The sequence below is a fragment of the Chanodichthys erythropterus genome, chromosome 4 (assembly GCF_024489055.1).
Source record: "Chanodichthys erythropterus isolate Z2021 chromosome 4, ASM2448905v1, whole genome shotgun sequence".
In the NCBI taxonomy this organism is placed as follows: Eukaryota; Metazoa; Chordata; class Actinopteri; order Cypriniformes; family Xenocyprididae; genus Chanodichthys; species Chanodichthys erythropterus.
The window spans coordinates 38,178,675-38,198,862 of NC_090224.1; the positions used below are offsets into that span (position 1 = coordinate 38,178,675).

General features: G+C 40.4%; 1 protein-coding gene across 2 annotated transcripts; it reads right to left on the reverse strand.

The window, feature by feature from the left end:
* Positions 1 to 1,750: 1,750 nt before the first annotated feature.
* Positions 1,751 to 19,723, reverse strand: bub1 (BUB1 mitotic checkpoint serine/threonine kinase). Of its 2 annotated transcripts, XM_067384890.1 has the most exons (25): positions 19,568 to 19,723; positions 19,085 to 19,144; positions 18,866 to 19,007; positions 18,581 to 18,777; positions 17,091 to 17,131; positions 16,921 to 17,003; positions 15,893 to 15,933; positions 15,591 to 15,766; positions 15,263 to 15,387; positions 14,675 to 14,994; positions 11,677 to 11,720; positions 11,477 to 11,593; positions 11,188 to 11,289; positions 7,724 to 7,805; positions 7,562 to 7,631; positions 6,874 to 7,048; positions 6,715 to 6,787; positions 4,691 to 5,574; positions 4,462 to 4,611; positions 4,116 to 4,216; positions 3,801 to 3,962; positions 2,827 to 2,984; positions 2,572 to 2,749; positions 2,237 to 2,343; positions 1,809 to 2,136 (listed from the first exon to the last, which is right to left on the reverse strand). In XM_067384890.1, exons 1-25 carry the CDS (start codon positions 19,588 to 19,590, stop codon positions 1,941 to 1,943), a joined length of 3,807 nt encoding a protein of 1,268 aa, XP_067240991.1. In that variant the 5' UTR covers positions 19,591 to 19,723; the 3' UTR covers positions 1,809 to 1,940. The 2 variants fall into 2 exon arrangements, with proteins under 2 accessions (XP_067240992.1, XP_067240991.1); XM_067384891.1 differs by lacking the exon at positions 2,237 to 2,343 and having other exon boundaries at positions 1,751 to 2,136.
* Positions 19,724 to 20,188: the final 465 nt, after the last annotated feature.

A 20,188-nucleotide genomic window follows, 5' to 3' on the forward strand; every position in this document is an offset into this window, starting at 1 on the left:
TTTAGCCAACAATGTTCTCCTAAATTTTAATTTAAAAAGCAAAAGATTCACTGATTAAGACAGGGACTTGCCACCACCTTCTGGCCATTTTAGTTTCAACTTAATTTTATCATTTCACAGTTGTATTTAAAATATTAATCTCACTGGCATGGATGGATGGATATTATCCTCATGACAGAGATGATAACCTTGTAGGCAGTGCTCTGACACTGCTCCAGTTCAAATCCCAGCTTGTGGGCCTTTCCAATCCCGCTCTCTCTCTCTCTCTCTTATATTGTGAAGCTTGAAAGTAGTCTGTAAACCAAGTGCCACTTCATATGCAGCTTCAGTACAACCTCTGCATTGCCAAGAAAGATTTTGTCTGTACCGTTTTAATTTGGTAAAACCCCTATAATTGTTTTGTTATTCTAATTTAATTTATTGATTGCATTTCAGCAGTGGCAGATGCAGAAAGTTGATGATGGGTGGGCCTCTAAAAGTGTGGGTGGACCAGAATAATTCGTATCACCCCATGTTTTGCAAATGGCTTTTAATTCGAAAAAAAAAAAAAAAAAAAAAAAACTGATATACTGGTCTCTGCGTGCCACTACTGTATAAATGCCCATGACCTAAAGGTGAAGTGTGTAAGATAAAGATTAAACAGACATGAACGTGTCAAAGTGAACAGGGCACTGCAATGCAAGGTACAAAGGAAGAGCGCAGAACTAACCACTCACTAAATTCATTCAGTTTTGAAGCGCTCGAAATGCCACACTTTGGCAACACCTGCTGGTTAAAATGGGGTAAATGCAACAAAACTCAAACACGACGAATCGAAGTCGACTTGATTTTACCTATTAATTATGAAGTGATCTATACTTTACACTTCCTGCATTCTTGTAAAAAAACAAACAAAAAAAATGTGTAATATGCGACCCTGGACCACAAAACCAGTCATAAAGGTCACTTTTTTTGAAGTTGAGATGTATAGGTCATCTGAAAGCAGAATAAATAAGCTTCCCATTGATGTATGGTTTAAGATAGGACATTATTTGGAAGTATTTGAAAATCTGGAATCTGAGGATGCAAAAACATTGAGAAAATCACCTTTAAAGTTGTCCAAATGAAGTCCTTAGCAATGCACATCCACCCACAAAAATACATTTGATACATTTACAGTAGGAAATTTACAAAATATCTTCATGAAACCTAATGATTTTAGGCATAAAATAAGAATCGATCATTTTGACCCATACAATGTATTGTTGGCTATTGCTACAAATATACCCGTGTGATAGGGCTGCACGATATATCGCATGAGATTTTCACGCGCATTTCGTCAGTAAAGCCGGTTCCCTGATTACCGTTAAATCTCCATCACCTGCTTTCAAATGGAGTGGCATTTAATAGACAGAGCCGTAGATCACTGAAAAGCCACGCAATATCGCATTCATTATCGAAGGCGATTCATCTGCGATATGAACGCGATATTGCGTGGCTTTTCAGTGATCTACGGCTCTGTGTATTAAATGCCGCTGCATTTGAAAGCAGGTGATGGCGATTTAGCGGTAATCAGGGAACCGGCTTTATTGATGAAATGCGCGTGACAATCTCATGCGATATATCGTGCAGCCCTACCGTGTGACTTATCTGTGACCCTGGACCACCAAATCATTCATAAGAAACAAAAAAACATTACTGCAGATCTCACAAAACAGTGGGGGAAAATTGTTAATCTCAAATAATTGGAACTGAATCTCTTTTTGTCCAACTGTGATCCAAAATTTTATTGAAATCTACAAAGTCTTGACTTTTTTTTTTTTTCCACAATATAAAAACCATGACAGCAAAATACAATTAGCTATGAAAAAAGAGAGTCTGTAGGAAATCATTCTGTATACAGCAACAGTGCTTGAATATGTTTGAACGAAGCCTCCAAACCAAAGAGTTCAGGAGGGGACTCATCTGCGTGAGGAGCGACCCTCCAGGATCTGCACCACCAGCCGGTTCTTCAGACTGCGCAGTTTGCTGCTGTAATTCTCCTGCAGGACTGCGTCGAGTCGCAGGCGAAGACTGCGCAGACACGGCAGAGAGCTGCAGTCCGGCACATTCAGCAGCGTGTGGAAGAAGTCCTGCCAGAGATCCGCGTGAACGTTCCTGAAAGACAGAGAGAATGAACATTACAGTCACCTCCAAAAGTTTAGAGCTGGCTAGGTCATCACTTGTCAGCACATGATCCAGCATGCATTCATGTCACCTTTTAAACACTCCGTTTGTCCTCCAAACACCACCTTCCTCTTTAACTTGCATGTAGGTCCCAAACAGCATACAGTAGACCGTGCCGGCAATGCCGAAATAATCCGTCTGTTAGAGAAGTGAGACGACGGGCATGAGTGCGCACAGTACACTAAACCAACTGGACTGGATTATTATGAACTATAACGATTACTATATTAGTGTCTACACCATTATCTGTCGCTTTACATACTCAAGCTCATTAAAGCAGGATGGATTTTAATTGGCTGTCAATGTTTTTATCATCCATCTATTAATGATGCACACAGAACAACAAACAGATTTCATGATGGTTACCTGGTAGCTCCATGGTTGGCCGCTCAGCATCTCCACACACTGGAAGCCCGAGGTCATGCATTTAGCAGTGAACGCAGTGCCTTCTGGGAAAAGCGTCATATCGATGCTCTGCCCCAGATCAATAAGAGCCAGGCCGTGCTCCAGGTGATCCCGCTCAAAGCAGTTGTTCTCCAGGAACCTGAAGAACAGCGACGGGACACGTCATTCAGCCTGCACCGGATGCGACACTGCAGTGAGATGCTGCGCAATACGTACCTCTCTCCCAACAGGAAGTTGTCAGGCTTGATGTCGGCGTGTATGATGTTGGCCTGATGCAGCTGCTCGACCATGTGCAGGATGCAGACGGTGAAGTAGAGCACCAGAGGCTGCGGCATCACCTTCTCACTGCGGCTCTTGTACAGGTTTACAGCGCTCTGGAAGACGAAAGGACAACACAGATCAGGGACAGTCGCTTGTGTGCTTGACAGGAAGTGCCAGTGGCTTAGCTTCTGTTTTCACTGCATCTCATTTGTTCACATGCAGTGGTACGGCACACTTCAAATATGGGGCTGGTTGAGAAATTACATGGACTTTGTCCAAAATTATATGTTTTTGCATGAGGTAAAAGATGAAAAAGGAGACATTGTTTCTAACATTAAAGGTGCCCTAGAATGTTTTTTCACAAGATGTAATATAAGTCTAAGGTGTCCCCAGAATGTGTGTGAAGTATCAGCTCAAAATAACCATAGATTTTTATTATACCATATTTTAACTGCCTATTTTGGGGTGCAATTAAAAATGCACCGATTCAGTGCATTAAAAATTATATGTTATTGCATGAGGTAAAACATATGAAAAAGGAGACCTTGTTTCTAACAGTAAATGTTATTTTAGTATTTATACACTATTTACAAAGTTTGGCTGCTATATTTTTTAGGTTTCATTTTAATTTTAGTAATTTTGTTATGTGCTTTTGCATTTTTATTACTTTTTTCTTAAAAGGTTCAGTTTAGGCCACAGATATAGCGCTGACATAGCGTCATTGTGCGTCAGGTTCAAGTCCCGGCTCGTGGACCTTTCCTAATCCTGTCCCCCTCTCTCCCTCCCACTTCCCCTTTGGCTACATTTTGTGTCAATGGACAAAATCTGTTCTTTACTGGCCAGTCAAATCAGTAATGAAAACCTGGCCTTCATCTTTGAGTGCAGTATTAGTGCCCATCGCCTGATTGCCTGAGATGTGTCTTCCTCACCAGGAGTGTGCCACAGTTGTGCAGCTCTCCGATCAGGACGCTGCCGTTGGTGAAGAGGTGTGCCGAGTATATGGTGTTGAAGAGGTGCCGCACGCTGGGCTGCAGACGGGTGTTCAGCTGGCTGTCGATGTAAAACTCCCATGGGTTCGCTGGCTTCTGCACCTACAAGACCAGAAGAGGAAGACGACAAGCTATTTGATGCATCACATGACAAAGTTGCTATTCACTCTTCTTCTTCTCAATGTCTCAACAACAAATCATTCTTTGAATGCATTACTATTATCTTTCTATCAGATGTGTGTGATTTCTCGTCACCTTCAGGAAGAGTTTCTGTGTGGTCATGAGGTTGGTGGCCTGGTAGACTGTGGCAAACGCCCCCTGCCCAAGAATAAAGTCCACTCTCAATGACTCTCCAGCTGAGGATGACACATGAAGATACATTCACATCAGCTCAACGTTGAGCTCAGCACAATCAACAGCAGGAAGTGAACATCACGGGATGATAGGGCTGATTGAAGAGAATGAGGTTAATTCTCGTGTTACGCAGCCCAGCACTGCTGTAGATACGCCTCATCAACAATCATTGCAACTACACAATTATAAAGCTCGTCAAGTTAACAGCACTGAAATGAGGAGCGCCGGATAGATTAGCAGGACATACCGATCTGGACAGTCATTTTGGGCGTGATGCTAGGCAGGCGACAGCTCCAGACGGTGAGGTTGGGGTGGGAAGAGAGAGGAGGCTGCAGGTTGGAGAGCAGAGACACAATCAGCTCCTCGTCCCATGGGTCTGACACCAGATGAACACAAACTGCAGAAACAATCACATGATGAGGAAACAATGCATTATAAAGACACACGTAAGATGAAATCTGAACAGGCACCAATACCTGCTTTGGATGTGTCCATGGGGCTCATGGGAGCACTGGGTTTCCTGGAGCTCTGCGGTGGGCTGGTCATGACATCCAGATCCGGTTCGGTCGGCCGCTGTGGGCTGTCAGTGGAGAACCAATCCGGGTCTGGACACCTGGACTCCTCCGGAGCGGCTTGTTTTGGACTCATTAAAAGAGATTCATGCAACATCTGAAGCGCTTTTCCACCTGATTTCCTCTGCTGGAACGATTTTTTGGGAAGCAGAACGTCTACTTCCCCCAGCAAAGAGAGCATGTCAAGATCCTGCTCCGCCGCTGGCTCTGAGCTCATCGCCCACAGGAAGTCTGTTTTGGGTGCTTTCTCCGGGCTCTGGTAGACGGTCCAGGCGGGCTGTGTGGCTACAGAGACCGGAGCCGGACTCATCATGACATCGAGATCTGGTTCTGCTGAGTGGGTCGAGTGGTCCACCTGGAACCAGTTCAGTCCCAGGGCAGCTTTTGGACTCATGAGGACATCTTCCTCCAGGGGGACATCCTGCTGCTCCAACGGCTTCTTACGCCTGTGAAAGGACCTCTTTGGCAGGAGAACATCATTGACTGCTTGATCCAATGGGACATCTGTGTCTCTGGCAGGAAGCGTGGGCTGTTTCTCTGGGCTCTGATAGATGCTCCAGCTCGGTCTGCTGCTCATGGACTCATCCTGCGTCCTCAGGGCTGTTTGGTCGGGGAAGGACAGAGCGGCCAGTGGATGTCTGCTGCTGCAGCTGCTTTGGGCCAGAGAAAGCCCTTGAGTCTGTTGAGCCAACGACACGCCCTCGCCAACAATCGTGCCCTGAGCTCGCATGCTGCACTCCGCCAGCTCTGACGGCTTCTCCTCCACTGGACTTTGCTCTATGATTGGACTGCGGGCAAACGAGACACTGACCCATCAGCTACAAGACACATTAGCTTACACAGCAGTTAGAACAGAAACAAAGCCACAACTAAAGAGAAAGCCTTGGTGTATAATTCACAGGAAAGAGCCTACTTCTGCGTTGCAAAATAAAATGCACACTGTATGTTCACTATGGACAATATGCAACTCTTTTACATGCAAGAAACAACCAGATGACCCAATCTAGTTCATGACGAACTTCTACAGTGCTACCCCTATACATTACTGATCAAAAGTTTGGGGCCAGCAAGATTTAAGAAATGAACACTCATTTAATAATGATGCATTAAATTGATCAAAAATAACAGTTAAGACATTTATAATGTTACAAAAAGACTTTTCAAATAAATGCTGTACTTTTAAACGTCCTGTTCAAAGAATCCTGAAAAAAACAAAAATGATGTTTTCCACAAAAATATTAAAGGAGCATGACTGTTTAACATTGATAATAAGCAAATGTTTCTTGAGCAGCAAATCATCATATCAGAATGATTTCTGAAGGATCATGTGACACTGAAGACTGGAGTAATGATGCTGAAAATTCAGCTTTGATCACAGGAATAAATTACACTTTACTATATATTGACATAGAAAACAGTTGATTTTAAACTAATATTTCACAATATTACGGTTTTTGAAAAGTCTCTTCAGCTCACCAAGGCTGCATTTATTTTAACAAAAATATTTTTTTTAAAAATTGGTTACTCCATTGATGGTCCTTTAGACATTCAATCAACTATAAGTAACTTTGCAACTACGTCAACTAAGTCGGAGTATTAGTAGACTTAGGTTAGGGTTACGAATAAGTTGACATGTAGTTGCCAAGCATCTAAATAAAGAGTTAGCAGACAGGCTACTAATACTCTAATGACTGCTAGTTGCAAAGTTACTTATAGTTATGTCTAAAGTGGACCATCAAAATAGTATTACCAAAAAAAAAAAAAAAAAAAAAAAAAAAAAGTTCTTACTGACCCCAAACAAACCAAAGATCAAGTCCATGTGTCTCCATACATTTAACAGTTCAAACTCTGAAAACAGAAACTGAATGAAAAACAGACTATATAACAGCAGAGCTGAGCGTAATGGTGTTGTTCAGTGAGGACGATACCTGAGTTTAGTGGGCTGTCGTACATAAGGGTTTTCCTCTGAACCGACGATGGTCGTGACCACTGCGTTTTCCTCTGAGAGACGACAGTCACAAATCAAATCCAGATGAACACAAGAGTAGCAGACAAACAGTGTTTTGTGATATCCTGAGGTTGAATACCTTGCCCCTGCTCCATATCCCACGTGTGCGGCGCATGAGGGTGGAGGGGTGTGGACACCAGATGAGCAGACAGGCTGAAGTCACGGGTGTGGTTGGGACACGGGCCGACAGAGACGTTCCGCGCTCCCCACATGGTGCTCTCATCCGTGATGAACTCGGTGCTGACGGGAGTGTCCTGATAAAGACAAACACCGTCAAGAAGGCAACATCCTGGGATTGCACAGACTGGAAAATTAGGATTACTGGCCACTATAGCTAGGTTTTCATCCTAAATTGCGAATTTGAATGTATGCACAACATTAGAATAATCGCAAAAAGTCACTGCAATCAGGCTATTTTTTCCTCCATCATGAATGAGTTGTTCTCAGAGCAGCAGATAAACCGCAATAAATGCTGTCATGATCTCTTGCATTCAGATGCTGGTGTTTGGCAACAATCATGTGATATACTACCAAATCATTGTGATGACAGACTTTGCTGAGGTGGATACATTTTTATCTGATAAGAAAACGTGTGCATAAACAAGTATGGAAACACCTGAGGCAGAGCACATAAATTTGTGCATTTGTTAGAATTCAGGAGCATTTTGGTGTTTCCATTCAGCATTTTTTTATGAAATGTCCAAAAATTCACAAAAATAGGTGGATGGAAACACAGCTTCTGACTCCACATTGCGAACAATACTCACATTGGCTTTTGACACTGGGATTTCTGTCAGCGCTCGGATCACCGCTGGTTTGCTCCTGGCCTGATCAGAACTGAAGGACAGAGGAAGAGAACACAGTCAGAACGCTCTCTCCATGACAGACTGAGAGAGTCACATTACTAAATGAACGAGGCCTCGACTCACCCTCCGTTCTCCTGCTCATCGCTGTCCTGGTAAATCATGAATGGAGTTGTGCTGGGTGCTTTAACACACGAGGGGGCGCTACCTGAACACAACATCACACAGTCAGAGCAAATTCTGTGTTCTTCAATAAAAATGATTACTTTTGACACTTTATTGATCCCCCCAGCTTTTTTTTGATTAATCATCAAAATAATTGGTCAGTAAATCAGATCTAGGGCTGTTATGTTGCACTTTACAATCACAATAAAATCCTTATTTTATCTTGGTCAAGTGGATTTAATTACAGGGTTCCTACACATTTTCCATTTCAAAATTCCATACTTTTCCATACTCAAATTTCCAGACCTCCTTCCAAACGATTTCTGCCATTGGTGAGCCTCGGTCTCCTTTTCTATGTTTTTTGGCGCACCAAAAATATTCTCGCCACTTTATAATATTAATATTGAACAACTGTACTCACATGAACTGATTAATGGATCTTGAGAGAGGAAATGTCACTGCTTCATGTTTGTAGTCCGGGTCCTACAGTCTTTTAGTGATTTTTAAATTAGTTTTTGAATGTTGAAATAAAGTTTTGTATTTAGTATTCATCTCCTAGGCCCTTCTCTTCTTAAAAACCACGTACCTGTGTAACTTTTGTTGGGGATAAAATCTACAAGTACTAATATATTCCGTTTAACAAGTTGGCATGACTTAGTTTGTTTCCCTTTCCGGCCATACCACTCGCTACATAGGCGTGAATATTTAATTTGTCTATTAATTCGATACATTTCCTTTATAGAGATCCTTCTGTGATTTATCCATCTGCTCTGTTCTCGACATTATATGTATCATATATTATAATATATCATATATACATATAATATATGAAACATATGTTTCATATATTATATGTATCAAAGTATTTTTATAGAGTAGCCTACGAGTATGAGTAGCACAAGCAGTTTCCGTAATATTTTAGAAATTCGTAACTCTATAAACATATTTGCAAAGTGAAGAGAGGTGAAAAAGGTGACATGTAGAAAGTAGATAGTTGTAGGGGGTCTGGGGGCATCCTCCCCCAGGAGAAGATTTTTGTGATTTTAACATGTAAAGGAAGCATTCTGGTGCACTCTGAAAAGAACATAAATGGAAAAAAACAACATTTGCTTCAAATAAAAAATAAAAAAATAAAACATTTTGGCACCAGGGCTGAGCATTGACAAATTTCATAATTGAATGCGATTTTGATTCAGAAGCTTGCGATTTGATTTTGATTTGATTACCATAGATTCAGTATTGATTAATTTGGGCCTATCAGGTACAGTACATGGCAAATTTCCTCAAAGAAAAAAAATCTCTCAACTAATGCTGTAAACAATACAGGGAACCACAGCTGGTACGTCATTATAATATTAGGTTAAATTGATCGTAAGTTACTTACATATAGGCTAACTTACACATAAGGAAGTTTTTATAATAACGTTATAATAAAAGTGACAATTATTTTTCTACTCTTTATGTAGGCCTAAACATTTAAATGGTGACTGTCATAAAACAGATTTATGTATTCAATATAGAAGCACATGTTAAGTACAAATACAATGAATATGTAATAGCCTATAGAGCATATATTTATCAAAATGCTCCTCTCAAAGTTCATTTTGGTAGCTAAATGATGAGTTATTGGACATTGTAAGGCTTTTCTGAGGTAGGCTAAATGTGACATTTTTACAAGCTGTTTTATTGACGCCTTTCTGCGGTTGAAACGCTGATTAATCGATTGCATGTGACATGACAGATTTTGGTAAGTCGTACTGTATCTTTCAACATACCTTCAGATTCTCAATCATTTTGTGTTGTAACTAGTAAAGCCAAAGAGATGGCTGGTTCACGAGCGCTACAGTCACGCAACGATCTGTCACGCCACAGAGCGCCAAGAAAGATCGTGACTAACTCCAGTCTATGGAAAAATAGTAGCCCATTTGCAATTCTTATGAGAATCTTGTGTCACACAGTCACTCACCCCGAAAAAATAACTCTTCGGATGTAAACGATTCACATAAATGATATATTTTGATTCAAAACTGCTAATTTCGCCACAAAGTGACTAGTTTGCAGGTATAATAAATTAGAAAACTGAATAGAGGCAATAGTCTGGAAACACAAATATTTTTCCAAACTCTGATTTCTTTTTTCCATACTTTTCCAGACCTGGAAAAAACTCAAATCAAATTCCATACTTTTCATACTTTTCCAAACCGCGCAGGAACCCTGTACTAAAAAAAAAATCCTATCTCTCAATATTTAATATTTGGGCACTTCATCCCCTTTATGATAGAAATGTTACTGCAACTAATTTCTTTAATTTCTAATGATCTCAGATGAATTAGAGATGTGCAGTTACAGGGCTGGAGCGTGTGTGCTAGACTTGTGCCGATATTCGGTAATGCGATAAATCGCGATAATGAATATGCACGATATTGTAATCGTCTGTACTTCAGAATACCGTAAATAATAATTTATTACCAATTATGAATTTTTTATAAGGCAATTAAGAATACTTTACCCATCAATCATATAAAATGCACAACACCGCTGTATTCTGCGTCAAAAGGACACGCGCTCAGATGTAAACAATCCCAACGTGCACGAGAAGCACATGGCGGAACGAGTGAAGGAGACGAGCTGAATGAAAGTGCGCGTTCACTCTCTGACAGCAGAGGGCGCTGATGGAACAGCGTGCAAACAAAGGAACTGAATTTTTTTAAATGCTTATTCATTTTTTTGTAATCTCAGTGTTGTTCATCACAGCACCAAATACTGAATACTTAAAAAAAAAAACACTTAAAAGGATATTTATTTTCAAACCTAAACATTTTTATATTTTAATCTGGACTACAACATGCCCTAATAATTAGAAATGTTCTGATTATTTGTTATTGTTCAGTAAAACTTAAAGACATACGGCTTCATTAGTTAACATGTTAATTCATTATCACTAAACTGACAATAAAAATACTTATAAAGTATTAATTATTATTAATGTTAATTTCTTAGTTACTATTTAGTAACATTACTAAAATCAAAATAACTTATTTAATGGACCTGAGATAAAACTAACAATGATCAGTTGTGTTTCTAAACTAACATTAACAAAAAATAACACTTTCTGTAACAAATGTAGCTATTGCTCAATCTTAGTTAATGCATTAAATAGAGTAAAGTGTTACCTGTTGTTCTAATTCTTTTGCATTTTAATCTGTTTGAAAATTTCAGTCAGAGTTGTTTTTGTTTCATTACAAAAAGAGTTCTTAAACCTGTTAAACTATGACAAAAATGGTTTTGCAACTTATTTTAATATCGTGATAATACTGTATACCGTGATAAAAGCTTCATCAATTAATCGCAACATGAAAATCTGATACCGTCACATGCCTAGTGTGTGCATGTGTGCGTTTTTGAATGTTCAGAGCAGGACGTACTAATTCTGCAGCTCTTCTCAAAACTGTCCTCCGGCTGAACGGTGCTGCTGAACATGGACTCCTGGAGGAGGGTGGGGGCCTGAAACATGTCCATGATCACACCTACAGGACACATACATAATGACAACAGCCACACATAAACACCACCAACAGTGCACTGAGTCGAATGACAAACACTGTACTCGATTAGGGCTGGATGGTTCTGATGTACATCACATGACCATCCAGCCCTACAAGGCCCGTGCGAACACATGATCTCGAGCTTTGAATCAGGTGTGTGTGTTCTTACCCAAAGCTTCCCGTGTGTTGACAGTGGGAGAAGGAAGAACACGGGACGGCGTGGCTTGAACAAAACCCAGAGATGAGTTTGGAGTAACATGAGAGTGATTGAAAGCCCCATATGACGCTGAGAGAGAGATGGAGAAGGAGTTAGTCAGGGCACTCACAGCAGCTCTACTGGACTGAGTGAACATGAGGAGAAATACTCACTGTCTGCAACATGTCCATCCGCATCTCCCTGATCACACGCGGCACTACAGAAACACAAACACACGTTACAGCTTCTACTGCATCAAATAATCATGAAAAAAAACCGCTTTGGCGGACAAACGGCCCATGAGCTTTTCAAAATCTAGGAGAAAGAGCTGAGAGTGAACGAGAGAGAGACTGAACCAGAGATGCAGTTTACTGCTTTCTTATTCCTGCTTTTAAAGGTGCCCTAGACATCTTTTTAAAAAAAGTTCTAAGGTGTCCCCTGAATGTGTCTGAAGTTCCAGCTCAAAATACCCCATAGATTTTTTTTAACTGCATCATTTTGGGGCATCATTATAAATGAGCCGATTCAGGGATGCTGGCCCTTTAATTCTCGTGCTCCACGCCCACAGAGCTCGCGCTTGCCTTGAACAGTGCATTAACAAAGTTTACACAGCTAATATAACCCTCAAATGAATCTTTACAAAGTTTTCGTCATGCATGCGTCGGATTATGTGAGTATTGTATACTGTTATATTGTTTACATTTGATTCGGAATTAATTTGAGGCTGTGCTCCGTGGCTAACGGCTAATGCTACACTGTTGGAGAGATTTATAAAGAATGAAGTTGTGTTTATAAATTATACAGCCTGCAAGCGTTTAATAATGAATATAGTGACGGTTCTTGTCTCTGTGAATACAGTAAGAAACGATGGTAACTTTAACCACATTTAACAGTACATTAGCAACATGCTAACAAAACATTTAGAAAGACAATTCACAAATAGCACTAAAAATATCATGTTATCATGGATCATGTCAGTTATTATTGCTCCATCTGCCATTTTTCACTATTGTTCTTGCTTGCTTACCTAGTCTGATGATTCAGCTGTGCACAGATCCAGACGTTAATACTGGCTGCCCTTGTGTAATGCCTTTCATAATGTTGGGAACATGGACTGGCATATGCAAATATTGGGGTCATACATATTAATGATCCTGTCTGTTACGTAACAGTCGGTGTTATGTTGAGATTCACCTGTTCTTCGGAGGTCTTTTAAACAAATGAGATTTACAGTGCCTTGCGAAAGTATTCGGCCCCCTTGAACTTTGCGACCTTTTGCCACATTTCAGGCTTCAAACATAAAAATATAAAACTGTAGTTTTTTGTGAAGAATCAACAACAAGTGGGACACAATCATGAAGTGGAACGAAATTTATTGGATATTTCAAACTTTAACAAATCAAAAACTGAAAAATTGGGCGTGCAAAATTATTCAGCCCCCTCTAAGTTAATACTTTGTAGCGCCACCTTTTGCTGCGATTACAGCTGTAAGTCGCTTGGGGTATGTCTCTATCAGCTTTGCACATCGAGAGAATGAAATTTTTGCCCATTCCTCCTTGCAAAACAGCTCGAGCTCAGTGAGGTTTGATGGAGAGCATTTGTGAACAGCAGTTTTCAGTTCTTTCCACAGATTCTCGATTGGATTCAGGTCTGGACTTTGACTTGGCCATTCTAACACCTGGATATGTTTATTTTTGAACCATTCCATTGTAGATTTTGCTTTATGTTTTGGATCATTGTCTTGTTGGAAAACAAATCTCAGTCCCAGTCTCAGGTTTTTTGCAGACACCATCAGGTTTTCTTCCAGAATGGTCCTGTATTTGGCTCCATCCATCTTCCCATCAATTTTAACCATCTTCCCTGTCCCTGATGCTGCCACCACCATGTTTGACAGTGGGGATGGTGTGTTCAGGGTGATGAGCTGTGTTGCTTTTACACCAAAAATAATGTTTTGCATTGTTTCATCTGACCAGAGCACCTTCTTCCACATGTTTGGTGTGTCTCCCAGGTGGCTTGTGGCAAACATTATACGACACTTTTTATGGATATCTTTAAGAAATGGCTTTCTTCTTGCCACTCTTCCATAAAGGCCAGATTTGTGCAGTATATGACTGATTGTTGTCCTATGGACAGAGTCTCCCACCTCAGCTGTAGATCTCTGCAGTTCATCCAGAGTGATCATGGGCCTCTTGGCTGCATCTCTGATCAGTCTTCTCCTTGTATGAGCTGAAAGTTTAGAGGGACGGCCAGGTCTTGGTAGATTTGCAGTGGTCTGATACTCATTCCATTTCAATAGTAATCGCTTGCACTGCTCCTTGGGATGTTTAAAGCTTGGGAAATCTTTTTGTATCCAAATCCGGCTTTAAACTTCTCCACAACAGTATCTCGGACCTGCCTAGTGTGTTCCTTGTTCTTCATGATGCTCTCTGCGCTTTAAACGGACCTCTGAGACTATCACAGTGCAGGTGCATTTATACGGAGACTTGATTACACACAGGTGGATTCTATTTATCATCATTAGTCATTTAGGTAAACATTGGATCATTCAGAGATCCTCACTGAACTTCTGGAGAGAGTTTGCTGCACTGAAAGTAAAGGGGCTGAATAATTTTGCACGCACAATTTTTCAGTTTTTTATTTTTTTAAAAAGTTTGAAATATCCAATAAATTTCGTTCCACTTCATGATGGTGTCCCACTTGTTGTTGATTCTTCACAAAAAATTACAGTTTTATATCTTTATGTTTGAAGCCTGAAATGTGGCAAAAGGTCGCAAAGTTCAAGGGGGCCGAATACTTTCGTAAGGCACTGTATATAAAGAGGAGGAAACAATGGAGTTTGAGACTCACTGTATGTCATTTCCATGTACTGAACTCTTGTTATTTGACTATGCCAAGATTATAAATTTAATTTTTCCATTCAAAGGCACCTTTAACTTATTTCACACTATTTTTAAATTCTTTTTTAATAAATCATTACTTGATTAAAATATTAAAAAACAGAGGGAATTTTATATGCAGGAAATCTGAAAAAACAAAAAAATGAATCCCGCACACTATCAACTTGCAAAACAATAAAAAAAAAGACACTTTATTAGCAACGTTTCGATCATAAGATCTTCATCAGGCATGCCACCCCTCTCAGCTGGTGGATGTTGTGTATTTGACACTCACAGATCTTTGTTCTCGGGGGCGGCACTGAAGCTGCTCTGGATCAGGGATGTGCTGTGAGCCGCCACTGCTGCGCTCTCTGACCGCCGGTCCGTCTGTCCCAGCAGACTCTCTCTACAGTCACTCACACACTCGGGTCGGGAGCCGTGCGCTGCACTGGGGAACGGAGCCATCACCATATGGCTGGTTTCTGCCACAATGCTGTTCCATGTCCCAGCATCCCCTGTGGAGGTGTCAGTGTGGAGCTGCAGTCCTGTCTGATGCTTGGAGGACCACGTTGGCTCAGGTAGATCGACTCTGTGTAACGCTGCTCTCTGCTGCTCCTGAACATCATATAAAAACAAATCATCATTCAAAACTCTAATACAGGTAAAGTCTGTCCCTGAAAAGATTATTTTTTCAATTCACATTGATTTTAAGTAGCTTTACAGAAAATCGAAGATCATGAAACACTCCACCCTCCATTTCTGGTACTAGCAAACCAAGTATGAAAAGACAGACAGGTACAGAGAGCTTCTGATTGGACAGAAGTGTTCATTGAGTGTCACTCAAGGAAAACATCATGACTGAGTATTAGTCAGAACGAGATACCTGGATCTCTACCGTAAGAGTAGGCGTCACTGGGTCTAGAATCACGTTCTTCTCCAGATCTTCCAACAGCTGCTTCATCCTCCTCACCTCCTCCTCCTCTTCCCAAAGCCTGCGCTGCTCCTCAGCTGATCAAACAACAGTCATTAGAAGAGCAGAACTGCATGGATGGGGCTTTATTGTGCCATTTTACAACAGCAACCATATACACTGTTTGGATTTTGTCTGGCAGCTTATGCAGAGCATCTTCCACATCTGAAGGGTCTGTCACATGAGCTCATGCAGTGTAAAACTGAGCATGTGTTTGTGTAAAGTGGAAACATCATCTCACCCAGCCGCCGCTGCTCTTCCTGCTGTCTACGTTTAGCGAAGTAGCGTTTGGCTCTGAGCTCCTCAAACGACAGCTCCGATCCCTCACACTGCAGCTCATTCACGCAGTACATGGACACAAACTGCACATTGCTACTGGCGCCCATCCGGACCGGGTTATTCTCGGAGCGAGAGATTCTGAGGATGCAATGACAACATCATTATCATCACCAAAGCCACTGCACAAGCCTCTACTGAACATCACACATCAACAGGTAGCTCACATTCACTGTTGAACATGAAGATAACGTCACAAGCACTTACATTCGCACCATTCGATGAGGAGGAGAGGCCGATTCTGAATCCTGCAATAAAAATGTAATGGTCAACAGTTCAGTTCACTCTAAAAATGGAAATACTGGCAACTTTTGTTCACCCTCATGTTAGTCCATGACTTTCTACTACCGTGCACAAAGATCCAGGAAAAACGCAAAAGCAATAACACCAGCGCCACCTTATTCCAAGGTGTCTGAAGTCATACAATTCTTTGTGCGAGAATCAGATGGGAACGTACATCGTTATTCACTGATAATTTTCTGTTAACTGACGTTAACTCGAAAGCCAGTCCGATTCATGAACAAATAATTCATTAAAGAAAGTAGACTGAAAATAATTATTTGCTCATGAATCAATCGAACATTAGCAACGATCGTGCCACAGAGAGCTAGATGACAATATATAAAGTAAATGTAAATTTTGGTCTGATTCTCACACAAAGCATCATGTGACTTCAGGAGAGTTGGACTACAGTGCATGAACCTGTATGACTACTGGATATGCATATGGACAGTTATGATTCTGTTGTGTGAAAAAGAATTTTACTTGCTCGACCAGACAAGTAGCTTGATTAATGTCAATAATGAACTGTGATTAAAATTCAAAAGATGTAAAAAAGGATGCAAAACAAAAGTCAAATAAATAAATCCATGTGACTCGTGCTGCATATTTGAAGTGTACTGAATGCATATGATTCAGTTTGGAGAAAAACCAATCAACATATTACTTTTTATTTATTTTAATCTAAATATCTCAGCTGCTGCTCTCCTGTTCATGACTGCATGAAGAGGAAAAGCACAACAGATCATAGTGTTAAGAAATCAAGAGGAATAAAAACAATGCTTTTAATGTTTGTTTGTTCTTCGTTTGAACTAACATCTTTCCCTTTTCTTTTCCCACACCTCAGGACTGATGTTCAGGGCTTGTAACAGCATGAGCACATGACAGATTCTTCTTTTCTCAATGACCTGTTACTGTAACGTTCATGAATTAGTCAGAACGAGGTTGGGCTGTACCTTGCACTGCGGCTGAACAGCTTCTCTCTGTCGGGGGTTTTGATTGACCAGCTGTGAGTTCTGTAGCGGCTGCCGCACATGATCTGAGTGATGAAGAGGCAGAAGTGTAAAGATTACCATCATCCGTCACAGTATAGTGAGTGATGAAAAACAAGCACAAGTTACTCTACCTGATGCTGCAGTCGGAGGATTCATCCGTCCCTGGAAGAGCCTGCAAACACATTACATTAAAGATGCACTGAATTGAATTTTCTGAATATCATGACGGTTGTGATTGTGGCTCACAACTGAGATGGGATGATGCTCAGGACAGGAAAGTTTTAATGGGGACACAATAAAAATCCTAGGGTGAAACATTAAAATTTCAAAGATATACTTGATAAACTTGATCTAACCTACAATAATTAGTTCTGCTGATGTAATTTGTCAGGTTCATATAGTCAGATTAACTGACATTTGTAACTTGCATGAAACCAGTTAATTTAGATATTCAGTTATTTGAATTTTTTTTTTATAGCATGAACCGTAAAAAGTATTCAATATTTCCTGCGATTGTAATTCCTTATACCACCTCTAATCATTAAATGTTTTTGAGATGTATCTTTTGAGTTTAAACCATATTTGACGCTTCAGCTCCAGTCCTCTGTTTTGAGCACAAATATTTAGTAAATTGTGATAATTAAGAGAATTATCAGTCACGGTATGTGAGAAATCATTACAGAGTGAATGGGAAACAATCATTCTTAATTTAGTTAAAAAAATAAACCAGATTGCATGGAAAATACACTCAGATTTCCTATTTCGAGAGAGTTTAACAGAGAGTTAAAAGGGTTATTTCAGCAAAAAAAAAAAAAAAAAACAAATTCAGTCATTACTCAAATTAAAATATTGTTGATGAAATCCAAGACATTTTATATCTCCCATAGAAAGCAACGTAATTACCACAATCAAGGTCCAGAAAAGTAGTAAAAACTTTGTTAAAACATTCATGTGACTGCAGTGGTTCAACCTTAATGTTATGAAAAGACGAGAATACTTTTTGTGCGCAAAAACAAAACAAAAATAACCACTTTATTAAACAATATCCTCTCTTCTTTGTCATTCTCAGTCGTTGTTTACGTCCAGCGCTTCCAGGTTCATCATCAGAATGCAGACTCATTATCAGCTGGCTCCTGCATTAGCGTCACACGTATGCGTCATGCTGATCACGTGACCAGCTTTAACCAACACTATGCTGGATTTTGGACGTAAACAATGATGCCTTCACTTTGTTACTGCCTCACCTGCTTAAGGATAATGACAGAAGAGATTGTTGAATAAAGTCATTATTTGTGTTTTGTTTTTGCACACAAAAAGTATTCTCGTCTCTTCATAACATTAAGGTTGAACCACTGCAGTCACATGACTGTTTTAACAATGTCTTTAGTACCTTTCTGGACCTTGAAAGAGTTGATTTTATTGCTGTCTATGGACGAGTCATAAACCTCTCAGATTTCATCAAATATATCTTGATTTGTATTCTGAAGATGAAGGTCTTACAGGTGTGGAACGACATGAGGGTGAGTAATTAATGACAGAAATTTCATTTTTGGCTGAACTAACTCTAAGTATAATCAGAATGATGTGTCGATGGCGTGCTGATATGGAACGTCTCATTCACCTGTGCTGCTGAAGCACACTGTCCTGCGGCTGAGCCTTGTTCTCCACCGCTCTCTGGTACACCATCTCAGCCTGAGACAGCTGCCCTCTCTTCTCAAACTGATGGGCCCAGTCTATATACAGCGCCGCCGTCTGCGTCCCAACGCCTCGGTCGTGAAGACGGCTGTACACCTCGATAGGGTCGCTGTAGAAATTGGCCTGAAGAGAGAAGTAGGTGTGTGTTGATCTCACAGAGCAGGATCATGTTTTTAGAAGAGATAATGTAAGAGTGTAAGAGTGAACCTACAAATCGGACGCAGTGGGTGACGTATCGCAGGTCATTGTGGTATCGCTCATCTTGAAGGAAGGTCTGAACGATGCGCTCCAGCACCACAGACAATCCCTTCCTCTCTTCCAGTGACAGCTTGCTCTCTAGAAACTGTACAAACCTAAAACAGCACAAACCAGCCATGAGAAACAGAATGAGCATTCATAACCATAATAAAGACATTAAAGATGATCTTACTTATCCCAGGGATCCAGCGGGTCATCTCCAGCATAACTGCGCACGCTCAGCTCGAAGGCCCTGCAGTGAAGATGATCGACAGGAACACATTAGTAACAATCAGATGATGATGATGATGATGATGATCATGTGGTTTCACAAAGCCAGAGCTCGTTTACTGCATTTCTCACTTGTTATACATATTCTCTTGTGTAATACATTTTACAAACACAGTAAACAGATGAACACTATATGAAGCAGCCACAGATTTAAAGACTGTCATAAATTAGCTCTCATAACGCATGAGTACAAAATGTGACAAACACAGAGAAGGGACACACAGTTGTGTTAATGTTATATAGAATAAAACATCATGGTATTGTAAGAAACCATATGGAAAAAACAAAACAAACGAAATGAAGGACACTGAATCATAAACATTACCAGGACTAATACACACTCTGTCAGACGCTAACACGCTAACTAACTGTTAACGTTACTTACTGAAAATAAGAATTTATATCCATCGTTTCTTCTTGTTCCACACAAAAAGTCCGGGAGTAACGTTAAATGTTTACGACTAAGCGAGATTCATTTAAAACGCTTTAATGAAACTAGTTTAATCCCTAATATTCCGCTAACTAGCACAGCTGTAGTAACTGCATATTGGCAACAACGAACTATTTTCAAATTTGACCCCTTAGCCAATCATTAGCCTTCATGTGGATCAATAGCCAATCAGAGTCCGACACAACAATGCGTCACGTTTACTGCTGTATGGCTCTGCAGCTGTTCAGTAGCAATGGGCGGAGCAAATATGAATATTCATGAGTTTCATGTTTCGTGTTAAAGCCACACTGATAATATTAACGCAAAAACTGTTTTCAGCCAAGAAAATAATTGTTCTTCCATGTACAACATTTTATAGATTGTGGCTTGTGTTGTTAATGTTTGCAGTAGTGATGGGAGAAATGAAGCTTTTCAAAGCTTCGAATGAACTGAACCAATTGCTTCGCAAAATGATTCACTGTTTCGAAGCGTTCGAAACACCACACGCTGGCGACCCCTGCTGGTCAAAAGGAAAAAAAACTCATGCCAAACATGCATAAAAACAGCTTTTACAAA

Coding starts and splice junctions, on each gene's coding strand:
- bub1 (XM_067384890.1), bottom strand. CDS start 19,590: ATGGATATAAATTCTTATTTTCA. Junction 7,806..11,187: donor TGAGAAGAGCTGCAGAATTA/GTACGTCCTGCT, acceptor TGTTGTGTTCAG/GTAGCGCCCCCTCGTGTGTT. Junction 3,963..4,115: donor CACAGAAACTCTTCCTGAAG/GTGACGAGAAAT, acceptor CTGGTCTTGTAG/GTGCAGAAGCCAGCGAACCC.